The following is a 17,453-nucleotide window of genomic DNA, read 5'->3' as shown; positions in this document are numbered from 1 at the left end:
ATATGCATTATTTTTTTTCATCTTTTATTTAACTTTTTATCATTTTTTTTGCAGGAATATAAAATTCCTGATCCATATGTTCCCCTACAAAATCTGTATGAGGATTCTAAGAATAAACTATGAATTTAACTAGTCTGGATAACCCAATAAAGTTTCTAAAAAAAAAATTACAATGCTGTTCAAAAATACACAATACACAGTAAGAAATATTTTGTACTACACTTTTTTAAATAAACATTTGAAAAACAAAATAAGCAAAAAAGCAAATGATGTTGCACAAAGGTTACATGCGGATAAAAATGAGAACTGGAGCATTGTATAATGGGTTCAACTTATCACATAAATTTGAGGCACCAGATATCACACGGTCATTGTATAGCACATGGCCATACCTAAATCTAAAATCGGTCCTGCTTTTCTGCTCTGTTGGTTGTTGTAAATATCTTGGCAAGTAGTAATGACTCAGGTATTAATAATGGCGTACTGCCTTGAGCAAAAAGTGTTATAAACAATAGTCAGAATTTTTAACAATTGACATTTCTACCCCATTTAGCTACAAAAAGATTTGAGTTAAATATCAGTGCTCCATCCGAAGTTGCCACGACAGACAAATCTTTTCATCTGGAAGTTTGCGGCAGGTAAGAAACACAATAATGTCACTGCACGACTCCAAAATCTCATACTTACCAATATAGTCACTACCGGTAGTAAAGTAAATCTCACATACAACACGTTCACACTCCAGGCCAGAAGGGGGAGTTCTGAACCCGGATTAAGGGGAACTTCCTTATATTCTGGCTGGAGGGGAAGTTAGTGAGCAGGCTGGGCCAGACAGGGTAGAGAGCAGATGGACTTGTAGAGTCAGAAAGTCTGAAGGAGCCGTGTAGTCCGAGGAACTACAGCTCCTGGAGCAAGAGAATGGAAAGATCGAACATCTTGAAGAAGGAAAGCAGGAGGAAGAAAGCACAGGAGAGAAACACCAGTGGAGCAGAGCTGAGAAGAGGCTACCTCTCTGGCTAGTGCATATTCCGGCAGCCGGAAGACCGTGGCCATGCTGAACTCTATAGTGGCATAGCTGAAACCGGCAGGACAGTTGGATTGTAGATCACCTGTCTGCATTTATACCCAGGAGACACAGTGATAATTATAGGGCCTGGGTCATGATAGAGACCCTGTAAAAAAGGCACGGTTTACCTGTCATATGGGTTGTGTCCGTTCCTTTAAGGGGGACAGAGAGGAACTGTGAGGACCTTATGTGAAGCCTTAGGCAGTAAGGAACCACATCACCACCGCACTTGGAGGAGGGTGTTGATCTCCACCTGGTAAAGGGGACTCTGGATTCGCTTCCAAGATGGCCAGACCCTGCCTGCCCTGTGATCTGGTACCCTGGACTGTGGTTGCCTGAAGCTACAGTAAACCGGGTAAAGAGTGCAAACCTGTGTCCTCATTCTTCACTGCACTTCTCACCACCTTCACTTATACACCGGGAGCCCTGGGGACCTTCTTCACATGTGGGAAGTTATACCACCTAGCTGCCATAACATCATCCCAGGGGACCCCTTCAAGCAGCGTTGGTCCCTACTGACCGAATACCACAGGTGGTGTCACGAACAATAGACTTTATTTACCACAAAGACCTATCCCCTTTTTCATGGGCGCCCATGGCCATGGACCAGGTCGCCGCCGTGACACGTCCCCTTATAGCACTGGACCCGATACCGAGTACCCCACGGCCCTGGTGGGTGACTCATTAACAGTATGGGTGTCTTGAGAACACCAAATCAGTTAACAACGTAGCAGACAAGGAGGCCCATAACCAGACAGGCCATTCTGGCATTTGCCAGAATTGCCAGATGGCCAGTCTGGCCCTTTTTGGGATTGATGTATTTCCTACTATATATTGTGTCAGAATGACTGCATAATCCTAATATTACAAAGAACTTTTTTACAGAGTCCAGCTAAGGAGTGAGAGACCTCATGAGTCCAAGTTTATTCAGTTCCACAACCCCAGTCTGACTGACAGTACTGCACGGTGTGAGATCTCAGCAGCAGCAGGTAGTAAGGACTCTGAGGATCTGTCAATCAGCCAAAGTGGGTGGAGATTATGTTTAAACTTTTACAAATTATTATACAGCTATTCTGACATTGATTCTCAAAGTAAGTACACTGACTCCATCAGGTCTGAGAAATGTATTTAAAATGTATGCAGTTTGTATTGCAGACAGATCAGGTTTAATGTTACAGATAACTAGTTTCAGAGGCAGATCTCATTCAGATGATTTTCATCAGTATTTGTAAGTCGAAATTAGGAGTGTCTCCAAAGCACAGAACAGGTGTCAATTTTTCATTTATGTTTTTTCTTTCTATTGTCCACCCCTGGTTTTGGCACACAAACACTGATAAAAAATCAGTGACTATTGAGCGACTTTTATTTTTTTAGGGTCGAGTTGGCCTTCGCGAAACCCGACTATCTCAAAAGTCGAGTCGAGTGAAATCGGCCGATTATCGCGAAAAGTCGGGGATCGACCAAAACACGAAACCCAACGCAAGTCAATGGGGAAGCATTGAGTGGAGGCTGTTATGAACTGGTGGTTCAGAAACACAATGGACCTGGTGGTTAAGAGCACACAAAGTGACCTGATAGTTACTAATAACATAGGACGAGCTCTGAGACGTGGGAACTCTGCTGACCGCAATCCCTAATCCTATCACACCACACTAGAGGTAGCTGTGGAGCGCTCCTGACCAGACCTAGGCGCCTCGGGCACAGCCTGAGAAACTAGCTAGCCCTGAAGATGGAAAAATAAGCCTACCTTGCCTCAGAGAAATTCCCCAAAGGAAAAGGCAGCCCCCCACATATAATGACTGTGAGCAAAGATGAAAATACAAACACAGAGATTAAATAGATTTTAGCAAAGTGAGGCCCGACTTACTGAATAGACCGAGGATAGGAAAGATAGCTTTGCAGTCAGCACAAAAACCTACAAACAACCACGCAGAGGGCGCAAAAAGACCCTCCGCACTGACTAACGGTACGGAGGTGCTTCCTCTGCGTCCCAGAGCTTCCAGCAAGCAAGACAAACCAAAATAGCAAGCTGGACAGAAAAAATAGCAAACCAAGAAACACAAGCAGAACTTAGCTTATGCAGGCCACAAGGACGATCCAGGAGAGAGCAAGACCAATACTGGAACATTGACTGGAGGCCAGGAACAAAGAACTAGGTGGAGTTAAATAGAGCAGCACCTAATGACTTAACCTCGTCACCTGAGGAAGGAAACTCAGAAGCTGCAGCCCCACTCACATCCACCAGAGGAAGCTCATGGACAGAACCAGCCGAAGTACCACTCATGACCACAGGAGGGAGCTTGACCACAGAATTCACAACAGTTAGGCCTTCGAAGCCTGTCTGCGGTCCCTCCTTCCACTAGGCCTCCACTGACCTGTCTACTGCTGCCCGTGTACCCCTGGAACCAATTATAAAGTGCCTACAGCCCAATTTTATTATGTTAGGCCTTCGAAGCCTGTCTGCGGTCCCTCCTTCCACTACGCCTCCACTGACCTGTCTACTGCTGCCCGTGTACCCCTGGAACCAATTATAAAGTGCCTACAGCCCAATTTTATTATGTTAGGCCTTCGAAGCCTGTCTGCGGTCCCTCCTTCCAATAGTTCTCCACTGACCAGACCAATGCTGGCCGTGTACCCCTGGAACCCAGCTGAAAGTGCATGGAGCCTACTTTTTTTCTTTGTTTTATATTTATAAAGCCCAGATGAACTACTCTGTACCACGGTTCAAGCTACCCAGTCATCACTTCTTTTGCGAGAAAAGCCATCCCAGCCCTCCACCGGCATGAAAAATTCTGCATTGTCTTAGCACTCAGGCAATCAAACAGTAGAAAGGTGCACCTGACCTGACAAGAGACGCATGGACCAGTAGGCATGTCCACAAAAAGTTACGTGTCCATTACGGCGCACTGGGTTAATGTGTTGGATGCATGGTCCACAGGGGACAGCCTACAAAGTCTGTCTGCAGTCCCTAATTCAAATTGTCCTCCGTTGACCACAGCACTGCTGCCCGTGTACCCCTGGAACCTATTTTAAAGTGCCTACAGACAAATTTTGTTATGTTAGGCCTACTACGCCTGTTTGTGGTCCCTCCTTCCAATACTCCTCCACTGACCACACCACTGCTGCCCGTGTACCCCTGGAACCTATTTTTAATTGCATAGAGCATCCTTTTTTTAATAGTAGGCGTACAAAGTCTGTCTGCGGTCCATAATTGAAATAGTCCTCCACTGACCAGACCAATGCTGCCTGTGTACCCCTGTAACCTTTTTTAAACTGCATGGAGCCATATTTTTGGTTTAAGGCCTACTATCTGTGTCTGTCAGCGCCACTCAATACAGCTGTCCTCCTTTGAAAAAAACTGAGCGTCAATAGTCTGGTTTTCAGCCTCTAGGAATTTGAAAACTGCATTGGGGCTACTACTTCGGTATTGCCTACTAACGGTGTCTGCCGCTCCAAGATGTTCCCCAGGTTTCCTCGCCATTGCTTCGGTCTTCTGACTCTCATTTAGTAGTTGTTGCAAACTACACTGCATTAGGCCTACAAATTGGGTATGGGGTGTAGAGACGGTGTGCTCCACTCCAAGGTGTTCCCCAGGTTTCCTCTCCATTGCTTCGGTCTTCCGACTCTCGTTTAATAGTTGTTGCAAACTACACTGCATTAGGCCTACAAATTGGGTATGGGGTGTAGAGACGGTGTGTTCCACTCCAAGGTGTTCCCCAGGTTTCGTCTACATTGCTTCGGTCTTCCGACTCTCGTTTAGTAGTTGTAGAAAACTACACTGCATTAGGCCTACAAATTGGGTATGGGGTGTAGAGACGGTGTGTTCCACTCCAAGGTGTTCCCCAGGTTTCGTCTACATTGCTTCGGTCTTCCGACTCTCGTTTAGTAGTTGTAGAAAACTACACTGCATTAGGCCTACAAATTGGGTATGGGGTGTAGAGACGGTGTGTTCCACTCCAAGGTGTTCCCCAGGTTTCGTCTACATTGCTTCGGTCTTCCGACTCTCGTTTAGTAGTTGTAGAAAACTACACTGCATTAGGCCTACAAATTGGGTATGGGGTGTAGAGACGGTGTGTTCCACTCCAAGGTGTTCCCCAGGTTTCCTCGCCATTGCTTCGATCTTCCGACTCTCGTTTAGTAGTTGTAGAAAACTACACTGCATTAGGCCTACAAATTGGGTATGGGGTGTAGAGACGGTGTGTTCCACTCCAAGGTGTTCCCCAGGTTTCGTCTACATTGCTTCGGTCTTCCGACTCTCGTTTAGTAGTTGTAGAAAACTACACTGCATTAGGCCTACAAATTGGGTATGGGGTGTAGAGACGGTGTGTTCCACTCCAAGGTGTTCCCCAGGTTTCGTCTACATTGCTTCGGTCTTCCGACTCTCGTTTAGTAGTTGTAGAAAACTACACTGCATTAGGCCTACAAATTGGGTATGGGGTGTAGAGACGGTGTGTTCCACTCCAAGGTGTTCCCCAGGTTTCCTCTTCATTGCTTCGGTCTTCCCACTCTCGTTTAGTAGTTGTTGCAAACTACACTGCATTAGGCCCACAAATTGGGTATGGGGTGTAGAGACGGTGTGTTCCACTCCAAGGTGTTCCCCAGGTTTCCTCTCCATTGCTTCGGTCTTCCCACTCTCGTTTAGTAGTTGTTGCAAACTACACTGCATTAGGCCTACAAATTGGGTATGGGGTGTAGAGACGGTGTGTTCCACTCCAAGGTGTTCCCCAGGTTTCCTCGCCATTGCTTCGGTCTTCCGACTCTCGTTTAGTAGTTGTAGAAAACTACACTGCATTAGGCCTACAAATTGGGTATGGGGTGTAGAGACGGTGTGTTCCACTCCAAGGTGTTCCCCAGGTTTCCTCTCCATTGCTTCGGTCTTCCGACTCTCTTTTAGTAATTGTTGCAAACTACACTGCATTAGGCCTACAAATTGGGTATGGGGTGTAGAGACTGTGTGTTCCACTCCAAGGTGTTCCCCAGGTTTCCTCTCCATTGCTTCGGTCTTCCGACTCTCGTTTAGTGGTTGTTGAAAACTACACTGCATTAGGCCTACTAGTTGGGTTGGGGCCTTCTATCTGTGTCTGCCGCTCCTTGCTGTTCTCCTACAGTGAACAAAGCTGTGCCGCCTGTTTACTACTCTTGCCAATTTTGAACTGCATTTAGACTACTTACAGATTTGGGCCTACTCTCTGTGTCAGCCTCTCATTCCAGTTGTCCTCCACTGAACAAAACAATGCCCCCTCGTTAGTCCTGTTAACAATTTTGAACTGCATTTAGCCCACTTTATTCTTTGGGCCTATATCTGTGTTTCCTCCTCATCCTGCCCATTGCCCAGCCAGTGATAGATGAGTCTGCTGGTACACTGACCCATAATGCAACATTCCCCGTGCACGCTACACTGAAAGATTGTGAGCCTGCTGAAAGTCAGGTCCCCCTTCCCGCATACCATACCACATTACACGGGGACAAAGAGGAAGGTGCAGATGAAGGTGCAGGTTCCTTCATCAGGTGGGGGGAGGAATACTCGTTGGCGATGTCACTGGCACAGGGCCCCTCATAGTATGCAAAAGTGTTGCTGCCGGTGGGAGGCGCCCCCGCCGTGCAAACACACCGCTGTACTTTGAGGGGCCCTGTGCCAGTGCCAATGCCAACGAGTGGGCCCCCCCTCTTGCTCAGGATCACAGCACTTGCAAAGTTGAAATACTTACCTCTCCCTGCTCCACTGCCGTGACGTGGTCCAGATGTCCTTGGCCCACTAATTGCTTGAACCAGCCCTACCCCCCACAACTTTAGCCAAATGACCCCCAATTTCAAATGCCTTACAATTATTATAAACTAAATTATGATTGACAAGCTTCAGTGGCAAGAATCGATGTTTTTGCCAATACAATGGGCTCTGTACATGTTTTCCTGGCCTCTACTCACTGCCGACTATGCTCCCCCATTGACTTGCATTGGGTTTCGTGTTTCGGTCGATCCCCGACTTTTCGCGATAATCGGCCGATTCCACTCGACTCGACTTTTGAGATAGTCGGGTTTCGCGAAACCCGGCTCGACTCTAAAAAGGTCAAGGTCGCTCAACTCTAGTGCTCACCGTAAAATCCTTTTCTCCGGGCCACTCATTGAGGAACACAGCACACACCCTTGTTTTTGGCTTGTTGCCTATGATGAGTGTTTTAGTCTTTGACATGTTGTTACTATGGTTAAATCTTGTTAATCTCCTACTGCTCGTCTACGAACTGGTATTATCCGGAGCCAGTAGGCAGTGTATACTGCAGAGGATGAGCTAACCCTTTTTGTATTTACTTAGTGTCAATGTCACGGGGCTACCGCGACAGAGTGATTCCAGAGAACCGCAGCGCTCTGAGCCTCGTTCACACACGATGAACAGAAGCTCTTCTCCTGAATTCTGACCTGGCTGTCTTGTGCCAGCAGGGCAGGAGTTAAACCTTGTTACTGAAGTTACTGAGAGCTATGTCTCTCAGCTGATTTGGTTTTGGTAATCTCCGCTCCTATATAGACTCAGCTTTGTCTACAACTGTTGTCAGTGATCAGTTTTACTGCCTGGCTTGGAGTGAGAAGGAGCATGGTATTACGAGCTTGGAGGTTTAGTTACAGAGATTGGTGTCTGCTGTTTTGGTTGCATGTTATACCTGTTTTCTTTCCTAGTTTTTTCCTTCTCTTCCCTTCTCTGTGTTTCCTCTGTTGTTGTGTGAGCATTTGGTGAGTTTGAGACATTTAGTTACCTTGTCTGTATACCCTGTTTAATTGCCGTATTTATACACTGGTGCAGTCCACCTCCCTTGGGGGGAGAGGGGGCCACTGATAGGGCCTGCACAGGAGACAGGGATACGCTGGCGGCTCAGGCCTCCTAACCATTATAGGTACCCCTGAGATAAGGGAAAGCCAGGGCCCCATTATAGTGGCAGGGAAAGGTGCGGGTCCCAGTACGCAGTCCTGCCCCTTTATCGCCGTAAACGGCGTGACAGTCTACCTCCTAGTGGCAGCCGCATACACCCATGGTCCTGTGTCACCCAATGAGTGGCTCGGAAAAAAGGATTTTACGGTGAGTACACAAAAATCCCTATTTTGAATTGTTAGATCAAAGAGACTGTGGTTCTCTGTCCAGACATTTGGACCTCTGTAGTCAGTAATTTCCATTCACATCAAGATGACTTATAAATTACTTTGATAGATGAATACATTAACACTGGACAGTGAGTTTATTATAGTGAGGATAAAACTTCTGAATTAGATTCAGCATGTACAGAATAACTGAACAACCCATGAAAAGGCATTAGCGTCTATAACTTGTGTCTTAATTTCCAGGTATACTTATGGTAAGCCGGTAGAAGGGTTTGTAGATCTTTCGGTGTGTTTACCCCGAAAAGAAGACACAAGTGAAACAAATTGCTTCTATCTTAAGGGAGAGAAGGTGCGTAAATGTTTGTAAAAAAATATATATATATTTGTTATTTTGTATTTGCCTTTCAAAGGAATGTGCCATAGTAATAAGACCTATTTTAAAATCGGATTTTTATCTTAAATCTATGGTATTTTTTAACATCATATATAGCTTAAAAACTCAGAAATCTTGCAATTTTCACACTGGTCACTAAGTCTAAATTGAAATTCATATTACTTTTTGTTTAGTTTTTTATTACATTTTGTTCCGCAGCCAAATGGATATAGGCGGTTTTAAACTCGCTCTAACTCGCTGGCTTTTACATTAGAGCTTTGTAGGAAAGCTCTGATCTGAGCAAAGATCATTGTGAAGTGACGGTGAGGATGTAGATTGTGATCATTTCCTAATGCTAATAGTGGATATTATATTATTTACTCTACATGCAGTCATGACCAAAAGTTTGAGACGCACCAATATTCAAGGCTTCTGAAGCCTTTTTCCCTGGCATCTAGATATCCACTTCTGGGCCAAATCCTGACTGATTACCGCCCATTCTTGTCTAATCAGTGCTTGGGCATTATCACATTTGTTTCTTTTTTTATTTTTCCACTCGCTTTTTGAGAATTCACAATTGGTTCTGAATAGGATTGAAATCTGTGGAATTTCCTGGTCATAGACTAAAATTTCAATGTTTGTTCACAGAATCACTTAGCTATCACTTTCTTTGTGACATAGTCTCCATCTTGATGGAAAAAAAGCATTGTTCATTACGAAATTTCTCCTGGATTGATGGGAGAAGTTGCTCTTGGAGGAGGTTAAGATCCCATTGTTCATTCATGGCAGTGTTCTTAGGTAAAATTGTAAGTGAATCCACTCCACGGATGAAACGCAAACCCACATGAGTGGTCTCAGGATGCTTTACTGTTGGCATGACACATGACTCATGGTAGCAGTCACTTTTTCTTCTCTGGTCTTTATTCTTCTAGATGACCCAAATAATCTGAAGGGCTCTTTATCAGAGAAAGTAATTATTAGTGACGAATGAGCACTAAAACACTTTAGTCCTCGTTACTGTAATCAATCAGGTCGGATACTCAGATGGGTTCGACTCAGGTAACGAGTATATTCAGGTCGCTACATTGTTGTCAGAGTATTATGCCACTTTTACGGCATGACATTTAGGGCAGAGGTGTCAAACTGCATTCCTCGAGGGCCGCAAACAGGTCATGTTTTCAGGATTTCCTTGTATTGCACAAGGTGCTGGAATCATTCTTTGCAGGTGATTAAATTATCACCTGTGCAAAACAAGGAAATCCTGAAAACATGACCTGTTTGCGGCCCTCGAGGAATGCAGTTTGACACCTCTGATTTAGGGTGTGTGCACACATTGCGGATTTGCCTGTGGATCTGCTGCAGATTTCCATCCGGTTTACAGTACCATGTAAACCTATGGAAAACAAAATCCTTAGTGCAAATGGTGCGGAAAATACCACGCGGAAATGCTGCATTGTGTTTTCCACAGAATGTCAATTCTTTGTGTGGATTTACACCTTCTCCTCAATAGGAATCTGCAGGTGTAAAAACACAGATGAAATCCGCACAAAAACCGCTGGAAATCCGCTGGAAATCCATGGGTCATCCGCAGGTAAAACGCAGTGCGTTTTACCTGCGGATTTTTTCAAAAACTGTGCAGAAAAATACGCACATGAATCCGCAATGTGGGTGTCAGGATCCTGTCAGCACTGGCGCACTGCCACGGCTGAACAAGGTGACTCACCCACACTGCTGGAGAGCCCAGAGTCAGATACTACAAGGAAAACTCAGACAGACGGGACCTGCACAGCGTGCTGAGTATGGTAGAGAACAGAAGGACCTACGATCATGTGACCACAGGGGGCGGGGCTTAGCGTCCTGCTGCTGGGGATGAGTGCAGGATTTTACAGGGAATCTGAAATAGAGGAGAGGGGAACTCAGGTCGGACAGGCGGGGGTCATACACGGAGAGGGCGGCGCGGTACAGAAGGGGCGAGCAGAGAATAGTCAGAATGTAGCCAGAGATCAGAAGACCAGAACGGGCAATAGATGGTACAGAAACAGCAGGCAGGAATCACAACAGGGACAGGACCAGATCAGAAACCAAACAGACAGACTTTAGTACTTGCACAAAGCAGAGGCACACCGGAGTCAGACACACTCAGCCAAGGGTCAGAGTATAAACAACAAGGATTGACCTCACAGTGAGGCTATAAAAAGCCTCCCAGGATCCAGAAAGAGGCCATTCCAGTTAACCCTGCAACTACCTGACCCGAGAGCACAGTAAACCATGACAGTGGGCACATAGCCTTAAACATCCAAAACCAAAGAGAAAATTTAATAGGAAAAAAATGTTAGAAAACATTCTGGATTACGGCTTGTATATATGGCAAATTAATAAAGGGAAACACAAAAACACTTCCTCCCCTCCTTAGGCTATGTTGCTGCATTTTTGCACTTTCTCATTGCTTTCAATCATGAAAAAACATTCACCGGTAAAATTATTTTAACATTTTACTACCTTGTCTGGGCATGTGGTGTGTGTGACATGGTCAGACACATCCTGTTTAATTTATGAAGGAGAGATTCTGAAACTTACAATTCCTATGTGGACAATGCAAGAACTGGCAAAGATTAGAATAAAGAAAGACTCTGTTACACCCTGTATTAGACATAAATGGGGGCCTCATACAAATTCTGATAAAATTGTTAGACAGTTGGAAACCTAGACTCAAAAAGCCTATGAACTAAGTGCAGGGGCTGTCAAAAATTAGAATTAGGGACTGCAATATGCCCTGAAAGACACGTAGAGGAGAGCCTCAGAAAACCTTTTTTTCCCATTATTAAAAGGTCAGTCTCCTATACTGATAAAGCCTGTGCACTAATGCAAGGCCTCGCAAAAATGTAAAGGAGGGACTGCAATGCACCCTAAAAGACACATAGAGGAGGGACTCAGAAAACATATTTTTACCCATTATTAGGGAGCGGGACTCAGAAAACCTTTTTCTCCATTATTAAAAGGTGGGACTCCTAGACTGATAAAGTCTATGCACTAAGTTCATGGTCTAGCAAAAATTTAAACTGCAATACACCAAGGAAGACACAAAGATGATGGGTTCGGTATACATTTTTTGACAGTTTAAAAAAGCGTGGGACTTCAACACTGGTAAAGCCCATGCAAAAAGTGCAAGGCCTATCAAACATTTCAAGGTGGGACTGCAATACACCCTGGAAGACACACAGAGGATGGCCTCTGAATATTTTATTTTTTACAATTTTAAAAAGGTTGTGACTTTTAAATTCTAAAAAGATTGTGATGTGTCCCTCTCTCACAACTATTGCCTTGGGCCACGTTACATGTTGCCTTCTTTTGTGAATGGCTGTCTGCAGATGATTACAACAAACCTGAATTTGTTCAAGAATTCATGGAAAACAACTATCATGTTGTGGCCTGTGCAAGAGATTTGTGTAACCAGAAGCAACAATCATCTCCATCTGATGATACTGATATGCGATAAAGAGAAATAGAACAAGGTGGGAAAAAGCAAGAACTTGACTTTATGCTAAAGTTGTTGACGTGCTGAGTGAAGATTATGTGGAAAGTGAAAATCTAACCACCAGTGCCGTTTTAAAAAATTAAAAACACCCCAAAACAACAATGGCCTGGAAATGGTCACATTCATTGCAACTAGTAAAGAGCAGAGGCTCAGAGCAGTTCATGGGAAGAGAGCGAATAGCAGTGCATCAGCGGACTGGCCCCGGAAGAGGAGGACCTACACGCGCAGGAAGTGTGTGGTGAGTCACTGTTCATGGCCATTTAAAAAAGATTGCACATTACACTAGTATGAACTAAATGAAAAGCCTGTAAAGAAGGGATTGTAATACACTCTGAAAGACATGTGGCCTCAGAATAATTTTTTGCTAATTTAAAAAACAGTGGGACTGTAAAGCCTGTGCACTAAGTGCAATGGCTGCCACAAATTAGAAAGAGGGAGTGCAATGCACCCTTAAAAATATGTAGAGGAGGGCCTCAGAATAATTTTATGGACAATTTTTAAAATATTGGGACTCCTAGACCCTCTCCCTTGACAGGCACAGATTACCCTGGTCCACGGCCACGGCCTATGTGTGCACCACCATCAGCAGAACATCTACTTCTCCTTCCCTTACTGCACACCTTGTGCATTATAAATTAGTTACATAATAAATGCCTACAAAATTTATGGTATTATTTGGGAAAATAAAATATGCAGCACTGAAAAGGACTTTTGTTTTAAGCTTGATACAGCAGTATGTCTATGAAAGGAATGGAAGACAATAAACCCTGACTGTATGCCTCTAATGTCACAGTATCACTCGTCGAGGAACTCTCCCTACAGTTAATGCAATTTACAGTAGTATTAATAGGGAAAAGAATAGATGTAGCCCTAAAAGGACACTTGGCGCGTATTGGAAGAACATGAAAAAAGCAGAAGAAAAAAGGCAAATTGGACATAATTTCATGCAAACCACAAAAATGGGCTAGAGAACCCTCAACTTAATATTTGGTTGCACACCCTTTGGAATAAATAACTGCAATCAATCACTTCCTATAATCATCATAAAGCTTCTTACAACTCTCAGCTGGAATTTTGGACCACTCTTCCTTGGCCAACTGCTCTAGGTCTCTCATATTTGAAGGGTGTCTTTTCCCAACAGTAATTTTAAGATCCCTCCACAGGTGTTCAATGGGATTTTGATTCATATTCATTGCTGTCCACTTCAGAACTTTCCAGCACTTTATTTACATTCATTTCTGGGTGCTTATTGAATTATGTCTGAGGTCATTTTTTACCTGGAAAACCCATGATCTAAGACGCAAACCCAGCTTTCTGACACTGGACACTACATTGCGACCCAAAATCCATTGGTAATCTTCAGATTCCATAATGCCTTGAACACAGTCAAGGCATCCGGTGTCATAGGCAGCAAAATAACCCCAAAACATCTTTGAACCTCCACCATATTTCACTATAGGTACTGTGCTCTTTTCTTTGTAAGCCTCATTCCATTTTCGGTAAACAGTTAAATGATATGCTTTACCAAAAATCTCTATCTTGGTCTCATCTGTACACAAGATGCTTTACCAAAAGGATTTTGGGTTACTCACGTACATTTTGGCAAAACTGCAGTCCAGCTTTTTTATGTCTCTGCATCAGCAGTGGGGATCTCCTAGGTCTCCTGCCATAACATTTCATTCAAATGTCGACAAATAGTTTGCTCTGTCAGTGATGCACGCTGAGCCTGCAAGACATCATGAATTTCTTTGGAACTTGATTGGGGCTGCTTATCCGCCATCTGTTTTGCAACAATTTTTCAACAATTTTGGTTTGTAAGATTTTTGATTATTTTGGGCACAGTGGAAAAAGGAACATCAGATCTTTGAAGACGGACTTATAACGAACCTTTAGATTGTTGATATTGTTGAACACTTATAGTTCTTAAGTCCTCAAACTATTCTCTTCTCCTCTTTCTGTTCTCCGTGCTTAATGTGGCACATAGACACAATACAAGGACTGAGTCAACTTCTCCCCTTGCTCCTCACTGCATTTTACCTGCGGATTTACCACGGATTTTCCGTGGAATTAGGCCAGGTTCACACTAGAGAGGAATACGGACGTATGAGAAGCGCAAAAACAACGCATTGCACACGGACCAATGTTTCTCTATGGGGCAGCTCCTATCTAGCGTATATTTCTCGGCCATATTTTACGGGCTGAGAAAATCGCAGCATGTGCATTTGTCAGTGTATTGCGCAAAAAAAATTTGCCAATGAAAGTCTATGGGGCGAGAAAAATACAGATTACACACGGACCATGTGTGTGATTTGCGAGAAACACGCATCGGTGTTGTATAGAAAAGCTGGCAATTCAGTGCGGTGTACAGTAAAATCACACTGACAGATTACAATAGAATAGATAAAATAAATGTCATTGAGACATATATATATATATATATATATATATATACATATATATATGTATATATATATATATATATATATATATATATATATAATACAGAGCTAGATAGCATAAAAGCTGGTAATTCAATTGCCGGCTTTTGCTATCTCCTTATCAAATCCAACAGGATATGAGACATGGTTTACATACAGTAAACCATTTCATATCCATTATTTTTTTTACATATTCCTCACTAATAATTCACAGGTCTGCGACTAAAAAGCTGTTTGATTATTTTCATCTAATTTCTATGTATTTTGGTGTGCTGAAAACGAAAAACATATTGAAAAAAATCCTGGACGTCAGGATTTGCCACAAAATGCAAAATTCTCTTCAAATTTAGTATATTTTTCTCAATTTTTGGTATTTTTTTAATGGTTTTTTTTAGGGTTTTGAAAGTCAAAATTATTATTAATTAATTCACATCAATGCATTGAAGATATACAATGCCAAAAAATATAAGTTTCAAAGAAAAAAACTTTCAGAGTGAACTAATGAAACCAGCATCAACATGTTGCAAGCTGAACGAGCAGGCTCTGACATGCTCGGGCTTGATTCAATTGTTTTATCTTGGTTCTCGCCTGTTCACACTTTTTCATCTCAGTTCGTGTTAGCTCATCATATTCAACCGTGTTTCCCAAAATTAGCATTATGTCTCAGCGGAAGTGTATTAATTCGCCTGACAGTTTCTGTTACATTTGTGGTGAATATCCTCAAAAAGAAGGGTGGTTTGCATTTAAAGAGGTCGTAGAGACATTTTTAGGCAATAACAAAGACCCTGTCTACAAAAAAATCATCGGAGGAATGCTGAAAGCATTTCAAGCTTTAGGTTGCCTGATGAGTTTGCAAGTGCATTTCCTCCATTCCCACCTTGACAACTTTCCTGAATATTTGGGAGCTGTGAGTGAAGAGCAATGTGAACGATTCCACCAGGACATTAAAGAGATGGAAAGAAGATACCAGGGAAGATGGAGCATTACAATGATGGCAGACTACTGTTGGAAGCTTCAGAGAGACATTCCAGATGCTACTCACAAGCGTAAATGTACCAAGAGAAGCCTCACAGGGAAGAAGAATTGATTTTAGTGTGTGTTAGTGAGCTCATTGCAGTTAAAAAATGATTTTCATGAAACATTTGTAATAAAAAATAAATTTTTATGAGTCTATTTTCATTTATTGTGAGGTATTGTCTTATTTAACATAGTTACTTAAATTGTCAGGAAACGTGATGTCCTATGACAAAACAGAGGTCATTTTCGGATTCAGCGCACTTAAAAACATAAAGATTACGTGGAATAACCAAGACAGCTCTTGAAAAAATTTTTTTTGCAGACCTGTGTATAATGTTACAAATGTATGTGTGTAAAATCTTGGAGCTCTAGGTATTAAAATAAAAAGGTGGTGCAGCTTGCTACATGAGTGGTGTACTCTGCTGAGTAGCACAAAATGCTACTAGGCCCAAAAGGATTTCCTGGGCTAGATGCAGTTAAAAATTAGTACTTAGATAGACAGGCGGTGTAGCTTGCTTTATGGGTGGGGTACTCTGCTGACTAGCAGACACTGAAGCTTTGGAGCAGACCTCTGAATCCCAGGCCATAGTATGAGTAAACAACTCTGCAGACGACCCCACCCACCTGGAATTGACGATGGCAACGTCATGTAAAACACAGCAAGGGGACTCCAAAAAGAGTCTCCATTTTTTCCAAAAATTCGGCCACAGACACCACTTAAGTGGCATCAATTTTGCCAGAGTTTTTTTTTAACGGTTGGTGAGGTGATTTTCAAAAATCATCAAGCTTTTAGTCTCCCCAGGATGACACAGGGGTAGAAAAGTACATACGGATCCAGGATTTGTTCATCCTGATGAACGTTAGTCTGTCTACATTGTCACTGGACAGCCGAGTGCCCTTATCTGTCAGCACACCACCAGCAGCGCTGAACACACGTTCAGAGAGAACGCTGGCTGCGGGGCACGACAAGATCTCCAAGGCGTGAGTGGCGAGCTCTGGCCATTTTTCAAGATAGGAAGCCCAAAATGACCAAGGGTCCAGTTCCACAGTCATGGCATCGATGTTAGCTTGGAGATACTCCTGTACCATTCTCTAGGCGTTGGCTATGCGTCAGACTTCTTGTCTCCTGTGGCCTTGCAAAGGATGGTCTTAAAAAATCTTGAAACGATTGGAAAACATTGCTGTTACTACCAGATACGATGTTACTGTTACGGTTTGAGTGATGACTCGATAGTCCCACGGTTGGCAAGTTAGAACTCAGAGATTCACTACGTGCACCACTGGTGTTTTTTGGAAAAGCAGATGTAAGATTCTGTAACAGTCTCTGCTGATACTCCTGCATGCGTGAATCCCTTTCTATGGCAGGAATTATTTCAGCAAATTTACTTTTGTACCGGGGATCTAAGAGTGTGGCAACCCAGTAGTCGGTATTACTTCGGATTCTGACAATCCGAGGGTCATGTTGCAGGTAGTGCAGCACGAAGGCACTCGTGTCTTGCACATCCAGGAGGACCAAGTCCTTGTTGTCTTGGTGGCGGCGAGGTGAGAATCATGCTTCCTTCCTCTGCCCTCTCCCCCCAACCTCGCACAACAGAAATTTGATCAAGGTCTCCCTCATCTGATGAGACTTCCATGCCCAACGCCAGTTCGTCCTCCACTTCTTCCTCACCTCCTGCACCTTCCTCAACAGTTTTGCTACTACCATGCGCCCTCTGTAATCCCTCTCCCCCAGCCTCCAATGCCAGCCACCTTGGTGCTGCCGACCGTCTGGACCTTGGAGATATTGTCCCTTCCGCATACGACTCCTCCAGTTCCTCCTCCTCCTCTTGTTCCACCACCTGACTCCGAATACTGTTTAAAGTGTGCTCCTGCATGTAAATCACCGGAATAGTCATGCTGATAATGGCATCGTCAGCACTAAACATCTTAGTCGCTATT

The 17,453-nt window shown here is 43.5% G+C and overlaps 1 protein-coding gene across 1 annotated transcript in view; it reads left to right on the top strand.

Moving 5' to 3' along the window:
- Positions 1 to 17,453, top strand: part of LOC138666840 (alpha-2-macroglobulin-like protein 1) — a 216,492-nt gene that overhangs the window by 18,555 nt on the left and 180,484 nt on the right. Inside the window, exons 3-5 of the mRNA XM_069755018.1 lie at positions 554 to 638; positions 8,396 to 8,501; positions 10,036 to 10,116. Of these exons, the coding sequence (XP_069611119.1) occupies positions 554 to 638; positions 8,396 to 8,501; positions 10,036 to 10,116 (272 nt within the window). The remainder of the gene's footprint in view (positions 1 to 553; positions 639 to 8,395; positions 8,502 to 10,035; positions 10,117 to 17,453) is intronic.

The sequence above is a fragment of the Ranitomeya imitator genome, chromosome 2 (genome assembly GCF_032444005.1).
Source record: "Ranitomeya imitator isolate aRanImi1 chromosome 2, aRanImi1.pri, whole genome shotgun sequence".
Lineage (NCBI taxonomy): Eukaryota > Metazoa > Chordata > Amphibia > Anura > Dendrobatidae > Ranitomeya > Ranitomeya imitator.
The sequence above is the reverse complement of the archived record's forward strand: the minus strand, read 5'-3'. Positions and strand labels throughout refer to the sequence as shown.